The 13591-nt window shown below is 40.3% G+C and overlaps 2 protein-coding genes across 2 annotated transcripts; one reads left to right on the forward strand and one right to left on the reverse strand.

Moving 5' to 3' along the window:
* Positions 1-1697: 1697 nt before the first annotated feature.
* LOC127644361 (2-oxoglutarate receptor 1-like) lies at positions 1698-4570 on the forward strand. Its single transcript, XM_052127504.1, has 2 exons — positions 1698-1832; positions 3226-4570. Exon 2 carries the CDS (start codon positions 3253-3255, stop codon positions 4252-4254), a length of 1002 nt encoding a protein of 333 aa, XP_051983464.1. The 5' UTR covers positions 1698-1832; positions 3226-3252; the 3' UTR covers positions 4255-4570.
* A 5748-nt stretch (positions 4571-10318) lies between these two features.
* On the reverse strand, positions 10319-12385 carry slc5a3a (solute carrier family 5 member 3a). Its single transcript, XM_052127280.1, has one exon. It carries the CDS (start codon positions 12383-12385, stop codon positions 10319-10321), a length of 2067 nt encoding a protein of 688 aa, XP_051983240.1.
* Positions 12386-13591: the final 1206 nt, after the last annotated feature.

Consider the following 13591-nt stretch of genomic DNA (forward strand, 5'->3'; position numbering starts at 1 on the left):
CTCCCTATTTGGTGAATGACTTAACCTCCAGTGTGCTGTCTGTCTGCACTGGTCTCAGAACAGTTATAGGAGAGCTATAGGATGCTCCCTTGCTCCCTATTTAGTGCATGACTTAACCTCCAGTGTGCTGTCTGTCTGCACTGGTCTCAGAACAGTTATAGGAGAGCTATAGGATGCTCCCTTGCTCCCTATTTAGTGAATGACTTAACCTCCAGTGTGCTGTCTGTCTGCACTGGTCTCAGAACAGTTATAGGAGAGCTATAGGATGCTCCCTTGCTCCCTATTTAGTGAATGACTTAACCTCCAGTGTGCTGTCTGTCTGCACTGGTCTCAGAACAGTTATAGGAGAGCTATAGGATGCTCCCTTGCTCCCTATTTAGTGAATGACTTAACCTCCAGTGTACTGTCTGTCTGCACTGGTCTCAGAACAGTTCAACATGCACATTATTTTCATCATAACTCCAAATAAATCCTCTGAAAGCAACATTTTACAGCTTTTGGATGAACCCATGTGATATTGCACAGTAAATAGAGGGTATTTTAAATGAAAAGCAGCCTATAGTTCACGTACATGGTCACTGTGTTCAATAGCGTGTTCAACAAAAAATGGTATATCGAATTAAACTAGAGACTCTACTCTTTTGACTCAAACAGGTTTTAATATACAAACTTAATTAGGTTTTTTACCAGACGTAGTTTTGTTGGCGTTTCTGCCAAAGACAAACTCCGCTGTGGTCTGCGCTATGTTGTTTTGTAACATGACTTCAAAAGTTTAACCCTTTACTGACAGCACAGAGTCTCCTGAACTGAGATCAGTTGGTTTAAATATAATTAAATGATGCATAGCCTATAGCGAAACCAAAACGTAATGTCTACGCACGTGGACGCGGGGTCTCAGGAGGTTAATACATTTTAAACCTCTTGCCACAAGTAAGCAATATTAATAGTGATGCTTGCCTTAGCAAACACCACTAATAATAGTTTCAGTTTCAGGTTTGTCACACTTAGTAGGCTGGTATGGTGAGATTCAAGTTCTCCGACTACATACCGTATATTACAGTATTCATCAATGCAAAGGGAAACTCATTGTTTGTCAATCATCTGAGGAATGATCTTTATATAATCACTTCAAATACCATTTATGTGGTTATGTCACGATTCTCTGTTGTTTGCCCTGTTTTTAGCTTCTCTCATCTGTTTCCCCCTGAACAACACTTCCCATAATTCCCTGCTCTGATCACCTCCAGCTGTTCCCCATTGTTTTTCCCTGTCTTCTGTTACCTCAATTATCCCTTGTGTATAGATCGCCCTGTTATCTGTTTCCCTTTGTCGGTTGTTAATGTTTCTCCCCCAGTTCATGCCCGGTTTCAGTCCTGTTTCTTTTGCTTCCTGGTTTCCTGTCTTGCCCTGTTTCTGTGTTCATCCTGTTTTGTATTTTTATTTTATCAAATAGCTGCACCTAGATCCTGCACGTGACCTCCTTCATTGCAGCGGGATATCTTCATGTACCACTAACATCAATGGAATTTAATGGGCTTGTCACCGACACACTTTCACCGTTCATGTCAAATGTCATAACAGAGAAATCACACGTGGCAAGCGGCATCAGCCTTTCCCACATTGTTGCTTTTTTTCCCCCGGGTTTTGTTATTACTGGTATTTATGTGACGAGACAGAATGCAAATAAGATTGTTGTGAAAAGTTCCGGAGAGTTTCGGATAGCAGGAACTCTCTGTTGGGTGGGAGGGGTCGGATGTTTTAACCTGTCTGCCTGATCGTAATCCTTTCATCAGATGATCTAGAGTTCACGGGTTGAAGGATCAGCAAACATTGTAAGTAGTTGCCACTTTTAAAACTTTTAAGATCTATTTGAAAACCTGCATTTAAATAATTGATATGCACTGCAGATGAAAGCTTCTCTTTTATGCCAAGTATTTCTACATTTTAAACGATTCTGAGAAACTATTATTATAATTATAATTGTAACAATTATCATGGAAATTCAGCTTCACATTGAGAGTAACTGATCAACAATATGTTTAAATTGACAGCATTTGTGGCATAATGTTGATTACCACAGAAAAATATTTTTGAATCGTCCCTCGTTTTTTTTTAAAAAGCAGCAAATATCTGTGTTACAGTGAGGCACTAACAATGGAAGTGAATGGGGGCAATCTGTTAACATTAAAATACTGTTTTTAAAGTATAGCCACAAGTGGTGAACATTGTTCGTATAAACATGATTTTAGTGTGGTAAATCGCTTACTAACCTTTTCTGTGTAACATTATAGCCTATTTTATGACTTTGTTTCCATGATGACACAATGCCGTAAAACCGAAAGTTTTAGATATAATCAAAAATGTATTTTGTTGCATTGTATAATGGGGCTAAGACTACATTCTCTCACTTTTACGTTCACTTCGATCCATCTTTAACTCACAAAAAACAAACAATATGTTGCGAGCAATCACGTTATAATCTAGCTGCAGTAAACGCGTGAGGGACGAGCGTCCCCGTGCCAGAGTGTGCATTAGCCGGGTTGCAGTTTCAGTCTCTCCCCCTTAGATTGGGTCACTTCAGGTGACCCATAGAAGTGGCGCTGACAGAGCAGAGAAATGGACGTTTTGGTGGTGCGCGAGGTGACAAGTGCGTGGCGAAAGAGCGAGCGTGAGGCGACCGTCTAACGTATGATGTGCGATTAAGAGCAGCTGGGGGAGTTTCTGGTGCCCTCCTAGGGTAAGGTGGTGCCTGCCAGGGCTGGACTGGTAATCTGGCATACCAGGGATTATCCCGGAGGGCCGACGCACTTTGGGGTCAATCAAAGGGGCGGACTGGCCATCAAACATGCCGGATAAACTAAAATGAGCCCCCGCGTTATGCAGAACCCCCCACCTCCCCGCTCAACAAGTTTTGGGCCAGTTGCCATGTAAAATCCCGGGACGATTTCTCATCCCAGTCCAGCCCTGGTGCCCGCCTAGGGAGATGGTGCCCTAGACAGACTGTATAATATGCATATAGGGAGTGGCGGTACTGTTCATATGCTCTCGTGTTATGTTAAATGAGACTATTCGACAACTAAAATATTTGTCGACAATTGTCGGTAACGTTGACTAATCGTTTCAGCCCTAATTTCTACTGACTTTTTTGCAGTGTATGAGTGAAATGGATATGTTTTACCATGTCTAATTTACATGCATGATCTTTATCCATATTTCCATTTTTAGTCTTCCATTCCTGCTGCAAGAACAACCATGTCAAACAACATCTACTACGGTAATGGCTCGAGTGACAACTGCACCAATGTGGACAGTCTTCTGAAGCGCTACTACCTGCCCGTCATGTACAGCATCATGTTTGTCATTGGCGTAGTTGGTAATCTGACTGCTCTGTTGGTCTACGTGGTCAAAGTACGTCCCTGGAAAAGCAGTACCATAATCATGGTGAACCTCGTCATCACTGACCTACTCTTCATGATAAGCATGCCCTTCCTGACTTACTACTACGCCCTTGACGACTCGTGGATGCTTGGCATCTTCATGTGTCGCTTTACTCGCTTCATCTTCCATTTCAACCTCTATGGAAGCATCCTGTTCCTCACTTGCCTGGCCATCTTCCGTTATGTGGCCATCGTGCATCCATTGCATTCGGGCAAAATGAAGAAAAAGCGTTGGGGTGTGCTGGCCTGTGTGTTGGTATGGGGTGTGGCGGTGGCCGAGATTAGTCCGATTTTTAACTTTTTCGACATGGTGGTGCAGGACAATAAGACCTACTGCCTGGACCTCGCGAGCAACAGGACAGAAGTGTTCTGGTGGTATAGCTGGATGTTGACCGCACTAGGGTTTCTACTTCCCCTAATCGTGGTCTGCTTCTGTTACTGGCGCATCATGAAAGTGTTAGCCAAGGGTCCTCACACGGGAAATAGGAGACGCGTACAGGCAAGGAGACTTATTGTGTTGATTTTGACGTTCTTCGTAGTGTGCTTCCTCCCCTTTCACGTGCTACGAGCGTTGAGAATATACACAAGGATCACGCCGGATGTCGACTGCATGTTAGACCGCTGGGTGCACGCTGCCTATGTGATATCGAGACCCATCGTCGTCCTTAACATCATTTTGAACCTGCCGCTTTACACACTGTCAGGCGATGGCTTTAAGCAGGCCTTCGTGGATCTCTTCAGATGTAAACAACTCATGGCGAGGACTAAAAGGATCATAAATGTGTCTGTAATCGGCAAGTCAACGCCCAATATGTAAATAAGATCGGAGCGACTTTGTTTGGAAAATAATTTATTAAATATATTGTTCTCACTTTATTCTGTGTGAAATGCTGAGAAACGCACATGTGTCAATACAGCTGTTAATGCAGGAAGGTGATATGCTGCTTGGCAACTGATTGACTGTCCTACTTTTTTACAGTTATTATGATTCGTTAATGTTAACTTCTTAACATTGGTGTCTTTTGTTAGATTGATGTTGATGCCATTTTGTCGTTTTTTACAACATCCTTTGCACGTGACAAAATCCCTGTAATGCACTGCCTCTTGTTACTTGTTGCTTTAATATATCGAAATAAAATGTTCATGCATAATGCAGACACTGTAGATGTCTTGACATACAAGGTTAACAGTTATACTTGTAAAACTGTTGAAAATGTTACTTTTATCCAAAGCGACTTACAGTGCACTTATTACAGGGACAATCCCCCCGGAGCAACCTGGAGTTAAGTGCCTTACTCAAGGACATAATGGTGGTGGCTGTGGGGGTCGAACTAGCAACCTTCTGATTACCAGTTATGTGCTTTAGCCCACTACGCCACCACCACATCACACGTTTAGTATGTTAAGCCATTTTAATTCAATTTGCTTTGCATAAAGGACAGTGTGAGAGAGACATATCTCTATAAGGGCCAATAAAAAACAATTGTTGCTATTTTACTTTTACGTTAAAGGGACAGTTCACCCAAAAACAACAATTCTCTCATCATTTACTCGCACTCATGCCATCCCAGATGGGCTTTCTTTCTTCTGCGGAACACAAACGAACATTTATAGAAGAATTTCTCATCTCTGTAGGTCCATACAATGCAAGTCAACTGGGGCAAAACTTTATTATAATAATAATAATTCCTTACATTTTATATAGCGCTTTTCTAGGCACTCAAAGCACTTTACATAGCATAGGGATGATGCGACAGCAGCCATAGTGCACCAGAACACCCTCCACCAATTGGTGGGGAGGAGAGAGTAGAGTGATGTAGCCAATACAGGGAGGGAGATTAATACAAGGCCATGATAGATAAGGACCAACTCAAAAGAGTCACAGACCATTTTTTTTCAAGCAGTTCACAACTTCAAATATATTTTCAAAAGAAATGTGTAAAACACTATAGATTCAAACCATTTCATATTATGTAATAAAAGGTTACGTTATAGATCAGTGCCATTTAAATGGGTTTTCCTGACTATTTGAAATATATTTCATGATTGAAATGTCAATGGACATGTTTGTCAACATATTTTGATAATTACTATTCGACTAGGGCTCGTGTATCTGCCTTAAATTAAATCAATAGTATTAGTCTATATTACACAATATGACTGAGTTGGTTTAGTGTTCATTGAGCTGACTGAAGGATATTTCACTTGTTAATCAAAAACACCGATTGAATAACTGCTTTCTATACAGCTTCCTTCTCATCATACTCATGTTTGCAATGGAAAGTTAAGGAAGAGGAAATAAGAACATATTTACATGTGAATTCATTTGGGTGTGTTTATTATGGGAAGAGAATTTAGTCACCATTCACACCTTTTTGGCTGCATGTTTATCTGTCATGTGTACATATGTGTAGTGTGACTAATATGTGTTTTCACACCAGTTAAAAGTTAGTTATTCCCACTTTATTATTACTATTCTCCACATTTTAGAATAATAGCAAAGTCATCTATGAAATAATACAAATGGAGATATAGAAATTGTATAGTGTTTTACAGTTTTGCATTTGGACTATTTTGACTGTTTGCCAACTTTGATGCCAACAATATTGAAGGCTGTATGAAAAAGGATAATGTGATGATTTTTTTTATAATGTTTGCAATGTTGCCCTTCATTTAGAAGTTTCCTGTAGGGCTTGAGGCAATGCCCCCCGCCTTTAAAAGATGGCACATCCAATATTTCCATCACATCCTGTCTTCTGAGATACCTTAACCTCCTGGGAAGGGCAGCATGGTGGTCGAGAGAATTTATTACAGGGACAATCCCCCCGGAGCAACCTGGAGTTAAGTGCCTTGCTCAAGGACACAATGGTGGTGGCTATGGGGCTCGAACCAGTGACCTTCTGATTACCAGATTACCAGTTATGTGCTTAGACCACTACACCACCGCCTCACAGCAAGATAGTCCTGGATTCCAGTCATGGCTACACTTCGGCCTTTCTGTGTGGAGTTTGCGTGTTTCATCCTCAAGTCCGAAAACATGCAGGTTAAGTGAATTGGAGACTCTAAATTGCCCCGCGAGAGTCCCCCAGCCACTGGGGCTTTTGTCAAGAAGGGCATCTGCCATAAAACTTGTGCCAAATCAAATATATACATGCTGACTATCATGAAGCGCACCCTGCACCTAAGTGGGACAAACGTTAGGAAAAAGAGAGAAATAGTTTTCCTAAAAATGTATGTCCTCATATGTGGACAGCGGGACATAGGTGTGAATTTTTAAATAACACTACGTTATAGAAAGTCAACAAATAGTTTATGATGTTTGCAGGAGTGTTGATTATTCACATGACATCATAAATTAGTATAATTTATTCAGATTCAAAGAAATGTCCGGCATCATCCAATCACAGCCAACCATGTTAAAATAAAATGATCCATTATAAATGTTGAATCTATGAACTGATGATCATCGTCCCATGTGTGTCAGACATGTTGAGTGATCCAAACATCATCTGCAGCCTGAAACTGAACTTTTGATCAGATTTTAGGAGTGAACGCACTTAACTGCATAGAGAGATATATAGGATGCTCCCTTGCTCCCTATTTAGTGCACGACTTAACCTCTAGTGTGCTGTCTGTCTGCACTGGTCTCAGAACATGCACATCATAACTCCATATAAAGCCTCTGAAAGCAAATTTTTCAGAATTTGCATGAACCCATGTGATATTACACAGTAAATAGGATTTCTAAGGAAGAATTGCACTAAAGTACGCATCAGTGTACGTTGCGTTTAGCAGCGCGGCGTTTCACAATAATCCGATGCAAATTACAAAATAGCATATCGGATGAAACTAGGGACTCTACACTTTTGACTCAAACTGATTTTAATGTAAAAACATAATTAGGTTTCTCACCAGATGTAGTTTTGTTGCCGTATCTCCTAAAGACAAACTCCGCTGTGATCGGCACCATGTTGTTTAGTCACAAGTTTAACCCTTTACTGACCGCATAGTCTCATGAAATGAGATCAGTCGGTTTAAATGAAATGAAATGATGCGTTGCGTATAGCAAAGCCGAAATACAATGTGTGTGCGCAGGGTCGTTCCTGGTTAATCTGGTCAGTATATGGAGGCAGCATAGCAATTTGCACATACAATTTGCTGGTTGGTTGAATTGCACCTGAAGGAGCATTTAGTTTATATATTATATTTTCTCCAGAAGCATTGTAGTTAGTACATACAGCACGTGCTTGGTTATGTCTGACTTTAATTAGCTACGGCCATCCGAATCTAGTGTCCGTATGAGGTGCCTTCATATCCGTATCACTGCCAGAGAAGTCTGGCTTTCGGACGCAGCCTATTCTGCATTCCTTCACCAAAGTGTGGACTACCTCACCCAAAAAAGGACCGTAAGATTGAAGGGTTGCATTTCAGACAATTAAATCAACAAAATATAAACTGCGCACAGCAATTACAGAAGACGACAAATTACAAAAAAAAACTTATCCACTTTACATCTTTACCAGAACAGGCTTAATTCTTTAATTGTGCACTTCAGTGAATGAAATGCAATACTTCACTAATCCCAACTCTTGTTCCTTATTACAGAAAATAAGAAACAAGTCTATTGAGAAAATGGATGCTGCAGTACCACAATACTTTAAAGGTGCACTCAGTCATTTTTCCATCAATTAAAGGTTTAAAAAGTTTGTTTAATAATGACTTAGAACATTCGTCTCATTTCTCGGAATTCAAAAGTTGCTTGTAAACACACACAAGGCGGCTTTGATATACCAAAACCACAATTGAGATGTGTTCTCTGAAAATAGCACATTTCATATTTTTCCACAAATAAGGGACCTATCCAGCATTTGATACCAAAAGCTGTTGCCATGAAAATGTTATGTTAGGCCAAATTAGGCAGATCAGGTGAAGCTGAAGACACATTTGAGGTGGCGCGGTTGGGAAACCACACCAACTTTATTCATGCAGTTTTTTCCAGTAGTTTCATCCTTCTGTGCAACTAACCAAATGTAAACCATAAATCTACATGGGTGATGTTCCAACAAAGGAAACAATCTTGGACCGCAATACAGAAAACCTTTCAAGAACACAAGCCAAACAAATAGAAAAAGGAGACGGAGAAGTGTAAATGAGTTTATTTCAGTCACTATGCTAACACTGTAAAAATAAGCAAGTGTATATGTCGAGGTCAGGTAGGTAAATATTTAAATGATTTAGAGTTTTTAACTAGTCCATATAAAATCACTGAGTAAAGAGAGGCCAACACACACAGACACAAACACACACAAAAACCAAAAGTGTTTTTAATGGGTCAGTTGTTGGATTACGACTAATCCAGTACAGACAGCGTTACAAATGCAAATTAAATCTATTTTACAGAAGTACATTTTCATTTTATTTCATTAAACATGATGGTTTGTGCAGCTTTGGTATATATACACCAAATCTGATCCGTGACTTTACAAATAATTGCTTCAATTAAAATAAAGAAATCAAAAGATACAATCTGAGTTTGGTTTTATCTGTCAATTGCAATCTAATCAATTGTTTTGGTTGCTCTGTCAATTTACTACACCCAAATAGGGTAGACCGGGGCTAGTTGTCACACTTTTCACTCCAGTGAATATCTCTCAGGGAAGGTTTATTTTAGAACATCAATTTCTGCTGAGCCACACCAGGGGCAGATTAAGACTTGCAAAGGCCCCGGGGCCAATTCTCTCCAAGGGCACCCCTCCAAAAATTTTTTTGGGGTGGACTAATTTTTTTCGTTTTTATTGTTGATGGGTTTTCGGGCGGGGGGGGATGATGCCAAACTGAATCACGCAACCTTAAAGACCAGGACCCCTCTCGGGCAGTGAAGGGCCCCTGGGCACTGGCCCGGTCGGTAATCCATCCCTGACCCACACACCTCACTCAAAGTCTTGGCTAAAAAAATAAATAATAATTAAACATTTTCAAAGATCCAGTTCACTAAACACACATTGACTTTTGTGACAACATGCCCCGATTGTGGGCTTTGTGCCCAATTATAAGGCACAACATGATTCATGAAACAAAAAAAAAAAATGGAAAAAGCATTTACAAACTTGCTTAAAATTATTTTAATTTTTTTAAATAATCAAGTGACAACATGCCCCAATCTGACTATCATGGACATTACATTTGTTCTAAGAACACATTTAAACCTTTTGGTAAAAATATGCCATGATAATATAGTTGACCCGTGCTTGAATGTGTGTGAGTGTGACAAAAATACATGGCAAATAATCATTTAAATTAAAAATATGTAATTAAATAAATGAAAACTATCTAAATATTCTTAATCAAGATATATTCACTTGACAAGCAAACTGGCATAAGTTATTAGGATATGTTTTTAGAGAAATCTGACAAACTTTTGTCAAAAATCTGCCATTGGGGTAAAATATATTTGACTTTTTTGCATTTGAAATAAGTTTTTTTTTTTCTTACATAATTGACAAATAGTTTTTTCTTCTTTTAAGCATAAACCTCCAAAAATTGTCAAAAAACACAAACTATCTTATGACATTTTGCTTGTCAAATATTAAAAAATACTAATACATTTTTGCAGAGTATAATGATAGAGAACATTTACTTTGAAGGGTAGAATTCACAGACATTATTCTAATTTAATAACTAAGAGTTTGAAACCAAAATACAGTACAACCCCTGCTAGAGAGACATTTGTGCAAATGGACTTCTGACTCCAAATCTTGCAGTTAATGAGATATAAACCTTGTGACAACTAGCCCCTGTCTCCACTACATGCATGTACATATATGTACATGTAGTGTTTGTATGCATGCATGTTTCTACACTACTTCCCCTCTTAAACAGAATTACAAAGAAAAGTATACAAACAAAAAAATTCCGAGTGCACACACTAACAGAAGACCGAGGTTGAGAATCATTCTGGTTTTAGGAGGCTCCTGGAGCATCTCAGTAACACTGCGCTTGTCCTCTTCTCCAAACGGCTGCTCTGCTTTCTCGGGATTTGTATTACAGCCACAAAACCAGTCAAAACATTTCACACATTGCCCCTTTTGTCTACCTACATTCCTGTCCTCTGTGCTCGAGTTTTTAAAGATGTCCGGAGACTCCAAGTGGCCATTTGTAAGAATTTCAGGACCAGTTTCAACAGCCCGAGACAGCAGTCTTGTCTCGACTCCATCCAATGTCTTCTCTTTCTCTGTTTCCATTGGAAGCCGTTTTCCCTTCTCTCTTGTTTGAAGACTTGAAGCATCTTTGGTTCTGTTGTGGAGTCCCCACAAAGTAGTCCTAGCAATCTGCTCCTGGCTTGGTGGATCGGTGCAAAGGCTAACCACCACTGCCACCAGCCCTGAAATCCAGAACAATACAGCCGATACATACATGAAATGAATATCCTTGATGAACACAGGTCGGTCATCGTTTTTATCACAATCAGGCTTTCTATAAACAAAGGCAAGGATCAGTCTTATAGCGCCTAAAAAGAAGCCCACAATGCTCCCCCAGAATGCGCCAGTCTCGTTGCAACGTTTCCAGAGTACGCCCAACAAAAAGAGTGCAGCTATGGGAGGGGTAAGGTAATCGGACACTTCCTGAATGTATAGGAACATCTGACCACCTTGCATCATAATGATGAAAGGCACCCAGGCTATGCTAAAGGCCACTATGAAGATCACAAACAAGCGTCCCACCACCATGAGCTCTTTGGAGGAAGCCTGTTGGCGCACCATCTTGTAGATATCAAGAGTAAAGATAGTGCTGGCGCTGTTGAAGACTGAGTCCAGGTCGCTCATGAGAGCTGCGAGCATCACAGCCATCATCAAACCTCGGAGTCCAACGGGCATTACGCTCATGACGAGGCGAGGATAGGCTGTATTGGTGCAGCCAGCTTTGCTGTTGCACACTTGCATGCAATGCTCTGGACTGATGCAAGCAAGCTCATCTGCAAATAGCACACGTGAAATCATGCCTGGAATCACAATGATAAACATTGGTAGGACTTTTAAGACGCCAGCCATCAGAGTCGACCCTTTGGCATGGGCAACATTTCGGGCCGCCAAGACTCTCTGGACTATGACTTGATCGGCACACCAGTACCAGATAGAGGCAGAAGTCTGGCCCAAAAGGAAAGCAGGCCAGGGTAGGTCTTCATCCAATGGACCTCTCAGGATCTTGAACGAGTCTGGTTTGGGATGCACAAGGCAGGACTCCGAGAAGGTGATGTTCCTCTTTAGGATAATCGCTGTGACATTGGGGACGGCGTCCATGTACTTGGTGCGCAACCCTTCAAAACCTCCAACCTTAAACAAGCTGATTGCCATGAGGCACACAGCTCCTGAAACCATGAGAAATGCCTGGAGAGTGTCCGTGTAGATGACGGCAACCAGGCCGCCTGTGACCGTGAGAATGGCCGTCATGGTTATTAGCAAGATTATTGACACATAGAGGTTCCAGCCCAGAGACTCCTGGATGAAGAGCGCACCGGAATAGAGATCCACGGAGAGCTTGGTGAAAATATAGAGGAGCAGAGTGAGGGTCGCAAAGAACACTTTCAACCGCTTACCACCGAATCTTTTGGAGAGGTATTCTGGCATGGTGTACACACCTGAGTAGATATACACAGGTATGAAGACCCAACCTAGGAGCTGCAATAGCAGGATTGCATTGAATTCCCAGGCACTTACAGCGAGACCGCTTGCAGCGCCAGAGCCAGCGAGGCCGATGAAGTGCTCGCTGCCAATGTTACTGACAAAAAGAGATGCACCAATGACCATCCAGTTCATGGAACGACCAGCCAGAAAGTATCCACTCACAGTACCTCGGTTTGATCTCCACATCGCATAGAAGCCAAAGCAGAGAACAAGTACAAAGTACATGGCTACGACGACAAGATCAGCTGCTTCCATTGTTGATGCCATTTTTTAACTGGTGATGAAAAGGACAAAAGAACATACAAGATAAAGACTCCAGTATGGCTGATTTTTTTAGGTCTAAATTCACTTTCTTGCATTGATTCATATGCTTCGGTGATTTACAATATAAATGATCTACAATTCAGTGGTCACATGCAGGAATTAATTCTGGAAGAGAGGAAAAAGAAGGAATAGATTAAAAAAACAACGTTAAACCAATTTAGAGTTGGAAAATTTCCAGACATGGTACAAAGCGAGAAAGCAAATAATGATTGATATTTTGGTTGGATGTTTACACATTATGGATGTTTATGCATTAGATAACAAAAGATCAAACCAAGAGGCATTATCTTAAATACAAATCACCCAAGCAAAACATGACATAATACATCCAGTAAAAATAACATTGACACAAGTAATGGCAAAAAAAGTTAATTCAAGAAGCGTTTGTCAGCGGATGACACTTGATTTGATATTTTGTTATCTAATACAATGATATTAATATATAAATATTTGGTTTCCAAGTGCCCAAATACTTTTTGGGGGCCACTGGTAACACTTTCTGCCATTTTCTCAATGCCCAGCAATGAAACGCAATGCAATGTTACTTACTATACTTGATCTAAAACTACATTAAACAACATTTTATAAGTACAATTATTATGCATGCTTTTTTAACCTCATATTATTATTATTAGACTAAAATTGTGTTAATACACAACACTCTGCACACTTCAAACTTTTGACATAAAGACCTGAATATCATGTGGAAAATGAGCTACACATTCATGTCCACGTGTACAAAACGGTGTAAAACTCGTCCATACTTACCAGGGTCTTTAAAGTCCAGGCATTGCAGATGAAATGAATGAATGATTCAATTCACACTGAACTTGCGAGTGATGAAAAATGTTCTCGCCTCCGTCTATATCCGTGACGTCATCTGACACGCAAATGGAGGTCGCACAAAGTATTGAATAAAAGGGCGCCAAAAGCCAATTATTGCCAATGCGCTTTGGAGAAAAATGTTTATATAATAATAAGTTAAATCCCCTCTTTCAATTGTTTTACTTCAATAAAAGTTTCGATTTTTGTTATATTTTTGAATGAATTATCAAATGGATAAACCATGCGGATTTTTTCTCTCATTTTTCTCATATTTACTAAGGTTGCCAATATTTTTTGTTTTGTTTCAGATGGCTGGTCTCTGTG

The sequence above is a fragment of the Xyrauchen texanus genome, chromosome 5 (assembly GCF_025860055.1).
Source record: "Xyrauchen texanus isolate HMW12.3.18 chromosome 5, RBS_HiC_50CHRs, whole genome shotgun sequence".
Lineage (NCBI taxonomy): Eukaryota > Metazoa > Chordata > Actinopteri > Cypriniformes > Catostomidae > Xyrauchen > Xyrauchen texanus.

Excerpts from the sequence above, each read along its gene's own strand:
- LOC127644361 (XM_052127504.1), top strand. The coding sequence starts at position 3,253 with ATGTCAAACAACATCTACTACGGTAATGGCTCGAGTGACAACTGCACC.
- slc5a3a (XM_052127280.1), bottom strand. The coding sequence starts at position 12,385 with ATGGCATCAACAATGGAAGCAGCTGATCTTGTCGTCGTAGCCATGTAC.